The following is a 17,474-nucleotide window of genomic DNA, read 5'->3' as shown; positions in this document are numbered from 1 at the left end:
GTGGTGGGGGTGGGGACTTATGACTGAGAGGGGGGGCTTGTCCTTACGTTTTGATAGTAGAGGGGGCTTGGATCTGGACCTTGAGGCAGGTGGAGAGGACTTGGCCTGGGGTGCGGCAGATGATCCAGGGCCAGCACGGGGTCTCTTGCTCACAGGGGGAGGTAGCACGGGAATGGGAAGGGCGGACAGTGGCGGGCTGTGACGTGGGAGGAGTGGACAGGGCAAGGAGGTGGGCATGTTTAGGGACGAGACGGGGTGGGCTAGTGGGTTCGAATAGGTCTACACGGGATAGGAAAAGTTTCGCAATTGGGGTGGACCTGGAGGAAGGCGTGGGAGTGGAGGTAGAGGGAGTGGTCGTGACAGGTGTAGGTGTGAGTGATGTGGGTGCAGGTGACTGGACAGTATGCTGAGGTGTGATGGGTGGGTGTTTTGGTGCGTTTGAGGGTCTTGGGAGGAGGGGGGGTGGACACAGAGGGGACTAGAGAGTCTGGCAGTGTAAATGTATGTTGTCTGGTGAGTGTGCTGCATGTGTCAACTAAAGTCGTGGTGAGTGCAGGTGTGGTGTTTGGGGTGCATGAATGGATGCAAGATATTGTGGTGACTGCATGAATAGGGTCAGCAACATTGAATGAGGGTGCAGTGCCTGTGGGTGCGCATGTAGAGGGGACAGACAGGGAGGCGGAAGATGCGGACACACTGGGGGAAGTGGATGTTGGTGTGTGTGCCTGTGTATGTTGGCTGTGTGTATGCCTGTGGTGGGAGGTGTGGTGCTTCTGTTTTGAAGTGTGCTTCTTGTGTATTGAGGTGTATGCCTACGTGTCAGAATGTGTGCTTTGGACGGGTGAAGGGAGTGGGGTGCTGGAAGGGGTGGAGGTGCTGGGAGAGGGGCTGGAAAGACCAGGGACACTGGCTGCCGTCAAAGAGGAGGCCAGAGCCTGAAAAGATCTCTGTAGGCCAGACACAGTACCGTGAATGCCATCCTGTTTTAGGTCTAGAGCTCGCCCCCCACGTCCGCAGCACCAACCTGCTGTCTCCTGCCTCTGACCCCCGTCCACGCTGCTGCTAGCGTGTTCGAGGCCCTCCTCCACCCGCAGGCATCCTCCTGCGCCTCATCCCTGGTGTCTAGTGGGCTCTAGTAAGCTTCACTTGACCCGTGTGCCGCTTTCCGCCGTCCTGTAAGTGTTTTTCTCATTTTTCAGCGCCTTGCCTCCTTGCGCTTCTGCCCCTGTCGTGCCCCTTCTGTTTGTGCCACTTTTCGCCGTCCTGTAAGTGCGTTTTTACTGTTTTCAAGCGCCTCGCCTCCTGCGCATCTGCCCCCGTTGTGCCCCTCTGATTGCTGTTTCCCCGATTGTATACTGTGCCATTAGTGTATTTCTGTGACTGTTTTCAAATTGTGACTGTTTTTAAAATTGTGCCCGACTTTTTTGTGCCTTGTTTTTCGTGTTTTCGCCCCTTGTGCGCTCCCCCTTGCTCTCCGCTCCCTGCCGCTGCCTCCCTGCGGCCCCGCCCCCCTCGCGCCCCCATTCGCCGCTCCCTCCCGCCTCCCAGCTGCTCCTCCCTCCCCCCTCCCTTGTTAATGGCTGGCGCTGCGCGTTGCGAGTGAGCGACCTCTGACCTGTTTTAGGTCTAGAGCTCGCCCCCCACGTCCGCAGCACCAACCTGCTGTCTCCTGCCTCTGACCCCTGCCCCTGTTGGGGGGAATGGACATGTCTGTTACCATTGCATGATCAGATGAGGTGCACAGGTCTGAGCTGTTTTGTGCAGGTTTTTACACTTTGTGACCATGCAGAGTGCCTTTGTGAGATTTGCATTGCATTTTGCTTAGGATTCTAGGTCTCCCGCCGGTTTTCCGCTGCCCTGAGGAATCCTCCATGGCGGAGCAGCTTGCTGCGCCGCCATGGGGATTCCGACCCCCTCACCGCCATCCTGTTCCTGGCGGTTGTGACCACCAGGAACAGGATGGCGGTGAGGGGTGTCAGTGGGCCCCTGGGGGCCCCTGCAGTGCCCATGCCAATGGCATGGGCACTGCAGGGGCCCCCGTAAGAGGGCCCCTAAAAGATTTTCAGTGTCTGCCATGCAGACACTGAAAATCGCGACGGGTGCTACTGCACCCGTCGCACCCTTCTCACTCCGCCGGCTCCATTCGGAGCCGGCTTCCTTGTGGGAAGGGGTTTCCCGCTGGGCTGGCGGGCGGCCTTCTGGCGGTCGCCCGCCAGCCCAGCGGGAAACACAGAATAACCGCGGCGGTCTTCTGACCGCGTAGCGGTATTCTGTTGGGGGAACTTTGGCGGCCGGCCTCCGCCGCCCGCCAAAGTTAGAATCACCCCCTAAATGTAGATTTGTAATCACATTAAAAGACCTATCAACCAGAATGATTGTGGGGATGTAGAAACTACAGAAAATGCTTCTTGATCTTGCTGTAGTGGTAGCTACACAAATTGTAGCATACGCTTGGGGTGACACAGTGGCAATGGTTTTGGGACCTTGAAAGGTGTATGGGGGCACAGTCTTTTGAATTAGAAAAGCAGAGGATGTTCAAGGAAATGTGACAAGTGCTGCTATGGTTGGTGTGGCTATTGAGCTCCCACTAGGTGCGTAAAGTATGTTTGAGCTCTCTAATTAATACAGACATGGCCCTTTGTACAGCCCACACTGTAAGACCTGTAATATTAATAGGTATTATCGGTTGAAAATGTTAGAGGAGGACCCTTTGGGAAAATACATATTTTGATGTTTTGTTATGCACAAATAAAATAAAAAATAATGATTGTTGTTTGAAACTAAATGGAGACTAATAGGAAGATTTTCTTAAGGCTTGGTACTTTAAAAACACTTCTAATCAGTGAATTCATGTTCAAACTACTTTCTTTAAAAGCATTATTGAAGGGTTTCAGGATTCTAATTAGACCCTGTGACTCAAATGTATAGATGCTTGTTGAACAAGTTATTTACCCTCATTAGCGCTCTTGCTGGTGATCTAACCCCAGATTCCTCACCTTTAGAATATCCCCAAGCGACAGTCTGGTTGCAGAAGATTTTTCAGCCTAGCCTCTGTGTGCCAGTGGCTGGAATCGTTTGGCTCCATGTAAACTCCGTTCCACTCCAAAAGTGCTACCCAAGCACACTGACGTCTGTTTCTTTCTTGACACTACCCTCGCCCTTGGACGGGGAGCACAAAAATCAATTAATTGTGCCAGTGTATAGATGTCTGATTTTGAACTTTTTCAAATGGAAAATAGGCCATTCCATAGAATAAGGAGGTGGGAGGATGGTGAGGAATCTACTGTTAAGTAGAGTATACACTCAAAGAGCATCCATAAAGGTAAGTAATTTGTTCTTCTGATGGATACCTCTAACTGCGAGTTCCTCACTTTTAGCTTAACTACCAAAGCAGTACCTCTGCAGATGGATAGTCTGTGAGATGGTTAATTCCAGAAAGCCCTGCTGGACCAAATGTCTAAAATTCCCATCCCGCTGTAGTGCTTCATGAATGTGTGCACTGAAACGCCATGTTGCAGGCTGATAAGTATCCAAGAAAAACACTGTTCATGCCAGTACAGTGATAGCATCCTTGACAGTGGTTGAATGGGCTATCAGAGGCTGCTTCTTGACCAGTGCATAGCACATCTTACTGCAGAGGACTGTCCACCTGGACAGAGTTATTCTCTGCACTGTCTTTCCTTTCTTTGCCGCAGAGAACCACACAAAGAGGTATTTGGTGCGATCCGTGAAAAAACTCAGCATGGAGTCTCTCCTCTTTGGAAAATTGAGGTTGAGCAAAGAACGTCAGAAGTGTGATGAACTTTCCAAATTGAATGGACATTACAGTCCCTGGTACAGGAGGCTGCTCTGTTCCTAGGCACCAGTTTGTCATGACAAATGATGGTGTAGGGCAGCTGGACTGAAAGACGCTGAAGCTCACCAATGCGGAGATCTAAAGTTATCACAATGAGAAATACTGTCAAGCGCAAAAGTGATGCACAGAAGAAAAGTAGAGAAATAAATTAGGATCCCATTCTGGTATCACAAAGGGTTTAGGAGGAAACATATGATGTAGGCCTTTAAGAAAGCTGTATCACAGCAAGTGATTTGAACAAGATGGCTGGTCAGGTAAATGCAAAAAGGCAGAAAGGGATGACAGATAATCTTTAACAATGCCCACTGCAGGTTCTTGCTGGGCCAAAGACAAAACAAACAACATTACATCTGGCAAATTGGCCTGCCAGTGGTCTTTATTATGGGGTCTGCATCAAATCACAGACTTGTTCCAGCGTTCGCCATAAACAGGCTTGATGAAGGACACCTGGTAGCAAGGTGACTACATATACTTCGAGAGGGGAGATCAAATACAGTCAACTGCCAGCACGTAATCTCCAGGTGTGGATTGTGCAGACCTGGGTGAAATACCCTGCCATGCATTTGCAACAGAAGGCCCTCCTAAGGGGGCAAGCGAATTGGAGGACAGATGCCAATGCCAGGAAGTTCTAGGTACCTCACTCTCCTGGCCCAGTCTAGAGCCACTTGGATGACTTTAACCCAGTCGTTTGTGATTTTCCTCAGAACTCTGGGTAGAAGAGGAACGCATACAGGAGTCCTAGCTCTGCTCTAGTCAGATTGCATTTTAGGGTGCTAGCCTTCTGGAGAACATCAGCATGCAAAAGTGATGACCTAAAGGTGAGGAATCTTTGGTTAGAAGTATCCATCAGAAATCAGTATATGACTAACGCATGACTATCAACTCAGCATCTTAAATGTGAGGACCACACACACACATTAAATGGGGAAGGCTGGGGTGAAATCCTAAAGAAAATGTAAGCCTTTTTGGAAACAAAAGTGTTAATATTGACAAGTTGTGGTATTTGCTCTAAACTACAGAAGTGCTACTGTATTGAACATGCCACAGTGGACACTAAGGACAGTCGATCTGTCAAGATTTCCTCTAATTCTGTTCTGGCGAACCAGTGTCTTCCATAAACTGGAATCTTAAAATACCTTTAAAAATAATAGCGGCACAAGTGGTATTTATTATGAAGATCATACTTTATCACAATTAACAGAGTTTCATGTGAGGTTGGTCTGGATGGCTCGTCGTTTTTCCAGTCCTTCTCAGATTTTGGAAACGCCTCTAAATTTGCAGCTTGCCAACTTTAGGGTGTTGAGTATCCACCATGATAGAGCAAAACTGTAATTAATGCCAATTCTGAAATTAAACTCTTATGAAATTCCAATGGAATGAGCAATTGAGTGAGGCATTGCTGTACAAACCTCCATGCCTTGAAACAAATGTTTCAGCGAAGACCAGGACTGCAAATTAATCATCCATTTTGGCTTGTTTCTTAAAACTGCTCTCACCAAAATATGATCTAGAGCTATCCAAAGACTTTGTTTTGGCCTAGCCATCAGTTAAGTATGCTTCAAATCATGCTATAAATGTCTCAAGTCATTTCCATTAAACTTCTTAAAGGTCAGTTCATATTGTTTTGCTTAAACTTGAAAGAACATATTTAGCTCTTTCGTTTAAAGATATGTAACAATTGCAATACCTTTTCAGTTAATTTCTTATGTTTGACTGCCCAAATTGTACCTGCTTCAATCGGGCACTCACATTAATGTGTACATGTTATAATCAGGGTTCTGGCCTGCAGAGTTTTTATTCCTTAATTCGTTCTGGTTTATTTCTGGGGTAACCCAAACTTTCGCAGTAGCACACCTTGCACACATTCATAATCTTAAACCACTCATCTAGTCCCTCACTCAAAGAAAAGGTTTTTGACCTGATTTTCAATGGCTGTCTGCAATACATGCCTTCAACCCATTCATATAGAGTAGTCTGACAATTTAGCATTCACTTTCTACATTTCGCTTAACACCCTACTTGTATCCATTAAACCACCCACACCAAAAGGGTAGCCAGAGACACAAAAGGATTACACTCTCTTAAACTGAGGGGAACGTCACACCAGTTTTAACAAGATTGGACAATTTACACATTTTGATAATGCAACCAAGAGTACCCAGCATATAAACTAAATAAGCCAATCCCGGACCATGGTTTGTATGGCCAACTGTGTGGAATTGGAGGTTGAAATTAGTGTGGATGATAACATGTTTGGCTTTGGTCCGTCTACTTTTGAAGCAGTAATGTCACACACATTTAAATATTCTAAATGCAGCCCAGTTAGGACACTTGTTATTGACATTGAATTGATGAAAGTCTTTGTAAATCTTTCCAGTGTTGTAACCTACAAACCTCTTACAAAGCTCTACAAATTACCAGTAATGAGATAAGAATTATGAAAAGAAACAAAACATGATATTTAGCAATCTTGAAAACAATTGGTATTTCTAACTCAAAAATAATACAAAGAAAATGATCATAATTTTTATTGTAGTTTGAGATTTCAGGACTCTGGTGAACTCATGTTCATATGTTGTTCATGGTAAAATAAAAGCGCCATGCCTGGAAAGGGTTCAGTTGCTGTGTCTATACAGAATTTGTAAGTTAATCTACAGATTATTTGTGACCGTGTTTCAAACTACTTTTATCATTTCAGCTTATGGAAAAGAGGGTGTGAAAATGAACTTCATAGATCACATCTTTGTTGGTGAATTGACTAACACCATCATGTGTGAGGAATGTGAAAACGTAAGTAGTTTCTGAAAAACCTTTGGGTATTTTAGTTGAAGTTTTACCTCCTGTCCTGTCTTTTCCCTTTCATATGTTAGGTTAATCAATCTGTGTCAAACAGTTTCATTAATGCGTTGCCATCATATGTCAATCTAGAGATCTAGATTTGTGTTCTCTCAAAACTTGCTGTTGGAGCTGATGTCACTTATATATCAATTCAAGAGAGTGCAGAATGGGTTCAAGAGAGATGCTGTTAAATGGTAAGCAGCCAATATGGATTATTTGTGCTAATCATCTAAAATTGGATAAACCATCAAAAGGTCATGTTGAATTAAGGCAGGTCCTTCATGCATTAACTATGGAAACTTTGATACATCCGCAGATCCACCTATCAGAGAGCAAAAGCTTGGAAGTCCTCCAATGGCAGGATATATGTCCCTTAGATAATAACCAATCTGCACTGTGTGCAGACATTTTTGAGACCTCAACAAACCAATTGTTTACAATGCAAGATATATTTTGATATCTGTGATGAAGAAAATAAAATGATGAGATGGAGCTTAGCAGTGACTGAAATCTGTACCTATCACTTAAACCATTCAGAAAGGACACAGCATTTCCCTTTTAATGGGTCCCAAGTATGAGGCGATTGGGGAAAGAATTGCCTCTTGGCTGAGAAGAATAGGAGTAAGAAACACTTTTATACCAATGTTGTTCTTGTTATGCAACCAAGACCCCACTGTGGAAGATGCTTTTCTAGCTATGGTGTGGAAACAATGTGCAGGAATTTATAAGGATTAGTATCCGAAGACTCTGAAGAACTATGCCTCACATCTGAAGGTGAATTAAATTATCAGACAGGGGTATGGGCTAGCCCAGGGTTCTGCAAAGTCGGTCCTGGAGAGCCGGGTCCATGCCAGATTTTTAGCATACCCACAATTAGAAAAATTTAGAATTCTGAAACATCTTGTTTCTAAATGTGGATATGCTAAAAATCTGGCATGGACCCGGCTCTCCAGGACCGACTTTGCAGAACCCTGGGCTAGCCAGTTCATCTGAGCTTTTATTAATTATGCAAAAAACAAGTTCCAGAAAAGTCTAGTTTTTAAGGAGACATGGTGGAGAGGGGAAGGGATGGATCAGGAGAGGTAGAGCAACAACTCACTTGAGAGCCATGCAACTTATTTCCTTAATGTTCAGCATAGATAATTAGTGATATTCTTATGTTTTGATTAATATCTCTAAACTGTAAACTGTGTTTTATTTCATCATCATATTTTAATATTTATTGTACTTTATAATTGTTTTGTTAATACTACTGTTGTTATCCTCTTGAGTTTAATAGGTTTTATTTGAAGAATAAAATAATATATGAACAAAAGTACAATTGTATATAACAAGAAGTAATAAAACATTGTATATACGGTTTTATAAAAGGTAAAGAAATTTTAATAGAAAATAAGGGAAAAAAGATAAAGGGAAAGACAAGGGTAAAGATAAAGAAAAAGATAAATACTAAGGCATAGTAGCTGAAAGACTGTGTGATTGTGAGCTTAGGGCCAGATGTAGCAAAGGTTTTTCCCCATTCTGTGTCTATGGGAAAAAGTGTTTAGGCTAAGAGAAGGGACAGTATGAATTATGTGGCTCACAAACAAAATTCCATCAAGTAAAAACAGGTCATTTGGAACAGTCTTTGTAGCAATCGGGATGTACAGGAGGAGGCTTGGCTGTTCTTGGGGGCTTGGTGTCTCATACTGCTGTGCTGCCTGAGAAGGGGGCGTGCCTGATTTCCCCGCGCTCCTAAGCGCCATACCACCTCCTACAGCATGGGACGTTCAGGTGGAGGCTTGGATGTTCTTGGTGACTCAGTGTCCCATACTGCTTTGCTGTCTGAGGAGGGGGCGGTGTTCGTGTTTTACCCACTTCATGTGCTCTTAAGCACCCTACTATCTTCCGCATCTCGGGATGCGTGCGGGCCTTGCTCAGGCCATGCCCTGACCAAGGATGTACCTGCTCACGTCTGGAAGAGGCTGGGCTGGGCCCTGTCTCTTGGTTTTGGTCCAGGCATTGATCCATATCCCATTGTTGGATCCAGGAAGGCCCTTAGGGTTTGTGTCTACCCTCCTTGGAGCTTGTCTTGTGATTCAGCCTGCATCCGCTCACCAATAGGTGGCCCAGTTTTTTACCTCCTTCAATTTGAAACTAACTCCTCAGGCATATGTGAGTAGCCACACAGTACACTAGTCAACAGGTATTGGATTTGTGCCCCCTGGGTCTGTTGAGATATTTATAGAGTGGTGAGACCGTATTAACTCAGTAACAGGGGGCACCGTAGTGCGTTTTTTAGCCATTCCTGTCTTATTAGCTTGGTATTTACTGGGGCACCAAGTTGGTACAAGGGATAATCTGGCTACCTATTTGGGGGCTCACAGATCTGTAGAGCCCCCCCCCTCCTATCCATTTTACAAAGAGTCTCGAAGTATTGGGTAATGAAAGCCACCAGTTGGTGCACCTATACCTCATTCCAGTTCTGCTATGGATGCATTTTAGCAACGCGCCATAGTTATCAGCAAAGAGATCAAGCTGGCTGAACGCTGTCTATCTCTCTCATCATCCATCTCAACATCCCTGAAGACTCTTACTCCCCAGGCTTGTGATTTTAAGAATGTGCCTGGGGATGAGCCTCCCCCCCCCCCATCAGCTGGGGATAGGGAGAGTCTCTTATCAAGTTCACAGGTTTCTACAACATTAAAACCCCCTTTGTCACCTAGACCCCGCAAGGCTCCTATTCCTTTAGAGGCCAAAGATTTGGTGGTCGCAAACAAAGGACATAGAGCGGTATGAAAGAAGAAGAGAGTAGAGATGGGTAGTAAATCTAAACTCTCAAGGATTAACACCACTCAGTCCCCCAGGATTAACACCACTGTGCCCAGAAAGAAGGACAAGTTGGAAATCCTAATGGATTCACTGTATGATAACCTGATTGGTGCTTTGGATGCTAAATTGGAACTAATCTGTACGCTTCTTTCAGGAATCAAACTGACACTGCCAGACCTCAATGAGTCAGCATGTACTATGAGAGAACAAGGCCAGAATCGGGCCCCATCTCTCTCCTCTAATGCTGTTTATGACCCGGTAGGGGTAAGAACTACGTAGCCATATAGTGATCAGGATGATGAGCCTCCTATTTTACCACACATGCCCCTAACATAAGAGCGTGTATGGTCACTCATGACTTAGAAGCCACAACAGCCCCTGGGGACACTGTCAGGGCTGGAGTGATCAGTAGGGGTTGTGACTGGCTACATGTTACCTCGAAAGGCCGGGCTGAAGATGCTCGAGCCGACAATCTCATAAGGCGGATGATGCGCCCCTGCCCGACAAACGTTGTTATACCAAATCTGCCACTGAAAGCTACCCCTTATGTTGTGGTGTTTGGGAAATGTCTCCCCCCCCCCCCCTTAAGGTTAGCTCAATGGAAAGCTTTATCCAACTAAAGAACAAGGTTATACACTGGCTAGAGTCCAATTGTATAATAGGGCCTGCTTAGGAAGATGGATTAATATGGTTTAACAAGTACATTTGATAGGCAAAGACGGGAAATCTTTGGAGGAGACTGTGTTGTTATAAACTTTAAAAGCCCACTTGTGGTGGAAAGAATCTTTGCTTCCCTCAGGCACCGAGATGGTAACAGTCTTTCATCTTTTCTTAGGGCCCTTCCATTGGGTTTTTTCTATAGACCTCGGCCCATGGTTCAGGCCCCAAAATCATACCAGTGGCAGTTACCCAGGTGTCCAGCCTCGGCTGGAGGTGGGTCGCACCCAGCACCAGGGGAGGTGAATCTTTAGAACAGCTACGCCCCTCTGACCTTCCTTCATGACTGTGATTGTCTGGGCAGCCACAGTTGCCTGGGGAAACGCAAGGACTTTAAAAACTCAATGCCAGGAGGTTTCACCTGACCACAGTGGAAATTAGCATAACTTTAATAGCTGGGAATACTGTTGGGCAAGCTGTGACGTATAGAAATATAACCCAATCTTACCTCCGTGGTTAGGCCAGGGTCCCCAAACCTGTACAGTGAGGGTACAAAAGTAAATGGGATATTAAAGGCATTAAAAACAAGTTGGGGAACAAGGATTGGGTTAACCTGACTGATCTGCCTACAGGAAACCTGGTAAATAGGGGATTTTCACATAGATTGGGTATAAGCCCTTTAGCACCCCAGCTATTCCCTCCAACTATGGATGAGCTAAGAGGGGTTTAGCTTTATTAATATCCACTACTTCTCCTTTTACGGTAAAAAAGTCCTTTTCCAGTTTACCCTATTTTCAGATATTACATCTTTAGACCACGGACAAATTGAATTTTATTCTGATAACCTTTTATAACAATGTTTTTGACAATACGAGTAATAAGGTCAGTGATGACCTAGGGAGAGAACTGGAATTCTTTGTGACATGTGTCAAAAACAATTGTATATATAAATGTGTTAGGGACTTTAATATTAACACCTGCGAAAAGCCCAGTAGTAAGATCTGTGCGTATAAAAACATCCATGGGGGTAACCAAACACACTTTTCACATAATTCTTATGATGAGGCCCTAAAAGAACTCATTTTTAAATATAACCTAGAGTTCATGAACCACACTCAGGACAGTGAAGGAACAATAATCTTCACCTTTCAAGGTAGCCATGATGGCTCTACTTTTGGTCATATTTTGATCTCTGAAATTGCAGTGGGATTGGTGGAATCCTTTAAGGTCAACCCAAGCCATTTTAGTAGCCAACACTCTTTGTTGATGGTACTTAATATTACGAAGCAGTGGATTAATGGGACACAACTTGCTGAACACATTGAAACCCAGGGCACTAATGGTGTCAGTCTTAGGTGGACAAATATTAATGGAACTGCCCTGTTAGAGAAGGTTATCGATAACAATTTCCCTAAGTTCTCCCTCTGTGCTGATCCCAATTCCTCTCCCTACCAAATTATAGCAGCCTTTATCAAAATATTTACAGCAGTTCAGTAGCTGGGAAGAGGAGGACTAACAGCAAACCCACCAGGTTGTTTGATTATGATTGCTCACAAGTAAATCAGAACCTGAAGAAGGCCCTCCAGATCCATCCTAAAAATGGAGAGGTGATCTCAGCCTTGAGATTCCTCTATAAGCAGGCACTAAGAAAAATAAAAGCAGAATTGCAGGAGAAAGCATGGGCTAATTTACAGCAGGAGCTGATACAAGGGATGCCACTCTCTTTTGGAGAACTATCAACCAGCCATTTCTAAAGGATTCATCAGCCCCCAGGGTAGAGGTTCTTGTACAGCAGACTGATTGGGTAAGCCATTGTGGCAGAATCTTTAACCCAGATAACCAAGCACTGGATTCTTCCCCTGTTCTAATATGCCACGTAGAGCCATCATACTTAAAATCCAATACTTTAGAAGAGGTCACTTCTGCCTTAGAAAAGTATGCTACTAAGAAGGCACCAGGCCGTGATGGAGTTCTGATAGACACATTTGAATCAAGTATTAACCTGTGGGCTCCTATGCAGACACAGGTGTGTAATGCGTTAGCTAAAGGTCAACTGCCTTTCTCTTGGACATGTAGCATCATAATCCTGATTTATTTATTTATTTTTTAAAGGGGACGGGGGACACAAAGAGTTACCGCCCAATATCCCTCCTGGACTCTTCAGCTAAACTAATGGGCAGAGCCCTACTAGAGAGTTTGAAATCTTGGGTGACAGAAAATCAGATCTTAACAGATTCCCAATATGGGTTTAGAAAGGACATGGGCACTTTGGAACAATGTGTTAATCTCCATTTATTCATAAGAAAATACTCTTTGGCTAAGAGGATCATATCCAATATATTTTGTTGACTTGAGCAGCACTTTCAACCTAGTAAATCACTCTAAGTTGTGGTAGTCATTGACCAAGATGAGAGCCCCTATTGATATTGTGACCTTTCTGTCACAAATATATGGACACTTAACTACATGGGTACGGTATGGGCTAAGGGGGGAAGTTACACCATGTTTCAAAGTAACACGAGGGCTCTGTCAAGGCTGCGTCCTTGCCCCACCCTTATTTTCATGAAATATTAACAGGGTGGATGAATCCCTGCAGAAAATTAAGTTGGATGCCCCCAAAGTTGGCCAACCCCCAACCTCCTGTATGCAGATCATGCCGTTCTGATCTAGAACCGCTAATGGATGTTGGTTGTTGATCGGCTGCTTTGTTTTGTACATGGAGGATGGGGACATGAAAATTAACTTAAAGAAAACATTTACCATGATATGTGGGAATGTGAGGTCTAAAAACAAAACTCACATAATATAGGAGAAGTACTTGCTGAAACATAAAGTTTTACTTATTTAGGGATTCACTTCTGTAGTAGCGGACAATGAGGAACACATCCGCAATCAGGAAAGCAGAAATTCATAATATCCTTAGAAGCCCTGTTTTGATTTGCAGTTAAAATTGGCAATACGCCTATCAGAGAACTCTTGACCTTACATAAAAGTAAATGTATATTTAGTGTTACCTACAGGGGCCTCTTTGTGGGGCGCGACAAGGTGCACTCTTTTACAGATACAGGAGAATCACTTTTTATGTAGATTACTGGCATGCCCGTTTGAACCTCCTCTCACATACACCACAAAGAACTGCCGGCCCCTTATTTAGAGGACGTATTGCAGATAAGTCCCATCTCTCAGTGGCATTGTATTTGGAGTAAAGCTGGCACTAAATTCACTAAAGAAGTGATAGCAGATTGTCTAACTGTGGAGTATAGAGTGAGAATTCCATTGCTAGCTTATGTGGATAGTCTTGTAAAGGTAGTGGATGGGAACATGAGTATTGAGGATTCTGTCAGTGTGTTACAATATAGTAAGAAAGATCTAAAAATGATCCTCACAGGGAAAAGGTTGGCTGAAAGGGAATCTAGAGAGTGCCTTAAATCTACAATACAATGGCAGTGTATCTCTCAGGCCATGTGCAACTAAATGTTGAGAGCTATCTTATGCTAATATCAAACACCCATCATAGATTGTATCTTACCAGATTGTGAATTGCCACTTTGCACTTTATGGTCGCCTTTCTCAAAATGGGTCTCTGTTCCCAAAAGCTACCCAAATGCCAATGTGATGGCAAGTCAAATCAGTCTACAGTGCACTTTATTTTTTTTTGTAATTTTTTGTAGGGACTTTAGGAAACAAATATTACAACCAATATTTTTACAGAAAAGATGTATTAATCATAAAGATGCTTTTAATTTTATCCAAAATATCGGTAATGTGGCTCTTTGCCATAGATTATCTGTTTAGATCTTGCAAGCCATCCTCCACTTATGGAGTAGAATAACATGGATACTAGATTTTTAAATAATCTAATATTACTGATTAGTATTCTAGGTTTGAGGATTTTAGTTGTGTATTGTCATGGTAGGGTTCTTTTGATGTATGGAGATAACATGTTAAACAATCTTAATTTTATTTGATATTATATGATAATGATTTTTCTTTTGCTGGCTATTGATCATTATTTATTTTTTTTGATTTGTGTGTGTGTTCACCTAAATTGTGAATGTTCTGTGATTAATTTGTATGAATTTTATTCTTATTCTAAATCTGTCAATGTTTTTGGTGACTTGTTTGCATGAACTTTATCTGTGTGTTTCTTTTATGGATATTTTTATCCGAATAAAGATTTGTTTGAGCTTGGGTTTGAGCAAGACAATACTTCTTTAAAAATAAAATAATGACATTCAAAAGGCCAGATAAGAGGTATGCTAGTAGAGCTATGGAAATCAGGAGATAAAGAGCCTAAAAATATATTGAAACAATAAGTGGAAGGTCACAATCCACAATTTTTAAACATTTAGACCAGCTTTGAAGAGCACTGTGCAAATTTAGAATTGGTACACATATATTGAAAGCACAGAGAATTCAAAGGGAGCATCTCAGTCTTAGTGCAATTCAGTGTATATCGTTGGGCACTGGAATACAATCATATTTCTTGTAAGAAGGGTTCTAAAGAAGTAGCTGGAATGGACATGTGTATCAAAATATCATCAGCATAACCATGTTTAAAACTAGATATATTGGAATTGCATTAAATTATTTCCAGGAAGGTTCTGAACATTGTACAGAAAGTAGAGGGGAAGAAGGACATCCCTGTCTAGCACCTCTGTATAAATCAAAATATGGAGAGAAACATCCACTAGCTCGGGGTTAGCATCTAATAGTTCCACAAATGTAATACATTTGGGGGCCAAAACCAAACCATTTCAAAGTATTACACATATGTTGCCAATGTGTATGATCAAAAGCTTTCTCAGTATCAAGAGAACATTTTGATAGGGAAGATTAAAATTTATAAGCTTGATAAATAAATAATGTTTGAAAACATTCTTGCATTATCTATAGCAATAATACCTGTAATAAAACTATACTAACCAGGTTTAACAAGTATGTGAACAATGGAATCCAATTAAGTAGCTAAGATCTTGGCCAATTTTCGCAATCAAATTAATAAGTGAAATAGGTCTATAATTTTTATGCTTTCCTAATATGCTTGGAAATTATGGTCATTAAAGCTTCCAAATGATGCCACTAGCTTTTGAATAAGAATAAATGAGTTCAAAAGAGTAGCAATTATTAGGTACAACAAAAAGAGTCTAACACAGAAATAAGCTCAATAGAGAAACCATCAAGGCCTTGTGCCTTTGCTATTTTGAGGGCTTTAACCCCTTCGCTGCTAGGCCTTTTCACCCTCAGGTTCCAACCCTTTTTTTGGCTATTTGGGGCAGTTCACGCTTAGGCCCTCATAACTTTTTGTCCACATAAGCTACCCACACCAAATTTGCATCTTTTTTTTGCAACGTCCTAGGGATTCTAGAGGTACCCAGACTTTGTGGGTTCCCCAGGAGGAGACCAAGAAATTAGGCAAAATACAGCTAACATTCTTTTTTTTTGTTTGTTTTTCAAATGGGAAAAAAGGGCTGCAGAAGAAGGCTTGTGGTTCTTTCTCTGAAAATGGCACCAACAAAGGGTATGCAGTTCTAAAATCACCATCTTCCTAGCTTTCATGAACAGGCAGACTTGAATCAGAAAACCACATTTTTCAGCACAATTGTGGCATTTTACTGGGACATACCCATTTTTATTATTTTTTTGAGCTTTTAGCCTCCTTCCAGTTAGTGACAGAAATGGATGTGACACCAATGCTGGATCCCAGACAGCCAAACATTTCTGAAAAGTAGACAAAATTCTGAATTCAGCAAGGGGTCATTTGGGTAGATCCGCCAAGGTTTTCCTACAGAAAGTAGCAGCAAAATTAAAACAATATTGAAATTGAGGTGAAAAAAGTCATTTCTGTCCACGTTTTCTTCTATAACTTTTTCCAACTTTGGCAGGTTTTTGGAAGCAATATACTGTTACGTCTGCTGAACTCTTCTGGTTGCAGGAATATATTGGGCTTGTAGGTTCATCATGAACCGTAGGTACCCAAAGCTAATAAATGATATGCACCTTGCAATAGGTTTTCATTGTATACCGGGTATACAGCAATTCATTTGGTGAAATATAAAGAGTGAAAAATAGATATCACGGAAACCTTCGTATTTCCACAATGGGCACACAATAAGGTGTAGAGAAGCAGTGATTATTTGCACATCTCTCAATTCCGGGGTCCCCATACTAGCATGTGAATTACAGGGCATTTCCCAAATAGATGTATTTTTTACACACTGTCTTGCATTTGGAAGGAAAAATGTAGAGAAAGACAAAGGGCAATAACACTTGTTCTTCTGTTCTGTATTCCCCCAAGTCTCCCAATAAAAATGGTATCTCACTTGTGTGGGTAGGCCTAATGCCTGCGACAGGGAACGCAAACATGGACACATCATATTTTTACATTGAAATCTGATGTGTTTTTTGGAAAGTGCCCAGCTGTGGATTTTGGCTTCTAGAGCCGGCACCTAGGGAAACCAAGCAAACCTATACACTTTTTAAAGCTAGCCACTTAGGGGAATCCAGGACGGGGAGGCTTGTGGGGCTCTTACCAGGTTCTGTTACCCAGAATCCTTTGCAAACCTCAAAATTTGGCAAAAAAACACTTTTTCCTCTCATTTCGGTGATAGGAAGTTCTGGAATCTGAGAGAAGCCACAAATTTCCTTCCACCCAGCATTCCCCCAAGTCTCCTGATAAAAATGGTAACTCACTTGTGAGGGTAGGCCTAGTGCCCGCAACAGGAAATGCCCCAAAACACAACATGGGCACATTTTCTCAAAGAAAACTGACCTGTTTTTTGCAAAGTGCCTAGCTATGGATTTTGGCCTCTAGCTCAGCCGGCACTTAGGGAAACCTAGCAAACCTATACATTTTTTTAAAACTAGACACCTAGGGGAATTCAGAATGGGGTGACATGTGGGGCTCTCACCAGGTTCTGTTACCCGGAATCCTTTGCAAACCTCAAAATTTGGCAAAAAAAAAAAAACACTTTTTCCTCACATTTCGGTGATAGAAAGTTCTGGAATCTGAGAGAAGCCACAAATTTCCTTCCACCCAGCATTCCCCTAAGTCTCCCGATAAAAACTGTACCTCACTTGTGTTGGTAGGCCTAGTGCACGCAACAAGAAACGTCCCAAAATGCAACATGGACACATCAAATGTTTACATTGACAACTGGCGTGTTTTTTGCGAAGTGCCTAGATGTGGATTTTGGCCGCTACCTCATCTGGCACCTAGGAAAACCTAGCAAACCTGAACATTTATGAAAACTAGACACCTAGGGGAACCCAGGATGGGGTAACTTGCGGCGCTCTCACCAGGTTTGGTTAC

General features: G+C 42.9%; 1 protein-coding gene across 6 annotated transcripts in view; it reads left to right on the top strand.

Moving 5' to 3' along the window:
• The window catches only part of USP45 (ubiquitin specific peptidase 45), an 883,181-nt gene that overhangs the window by 636,125 nt on the left and 229,582 nt on the right, over positions 1-17,474 (top strand). For all 6 annotated transcript variants that reach the window (XM_069235543.1, XM_069235541.1, XM_069235545.1 and 3 more), the window contains one exon: positions 6,555-6,646. In XM_069235543.1, coding sequence (XP_069091644.1) covers positions 6,555-6,646 — 92 coding nt within the window. The remainder of the gene's footprint in view (positions 1-6,554; positions 6,647-17,474) is intronic.

The sequence above is a fragment of the Pleurodeles waltl genome, chromosome 5 (genome assembly GCF_031143425.1).
Source record: "Pleurodeles waltl isolate 20211129_DDA chromosome 5, aPleWal1.hap1.20221129, whole genome shotgun sequence".
Lineage (NCBI taxonomy): Eukaryota > Metazoa > Chordata > Amphibia > Caudata > Salamandridae > Pleurodeles > Pleurodeles waltl.
Note: the sequence above shows the minus strand (reverse complement) of the source record. Positions and strands in the feature narration are given on the sequence as shown.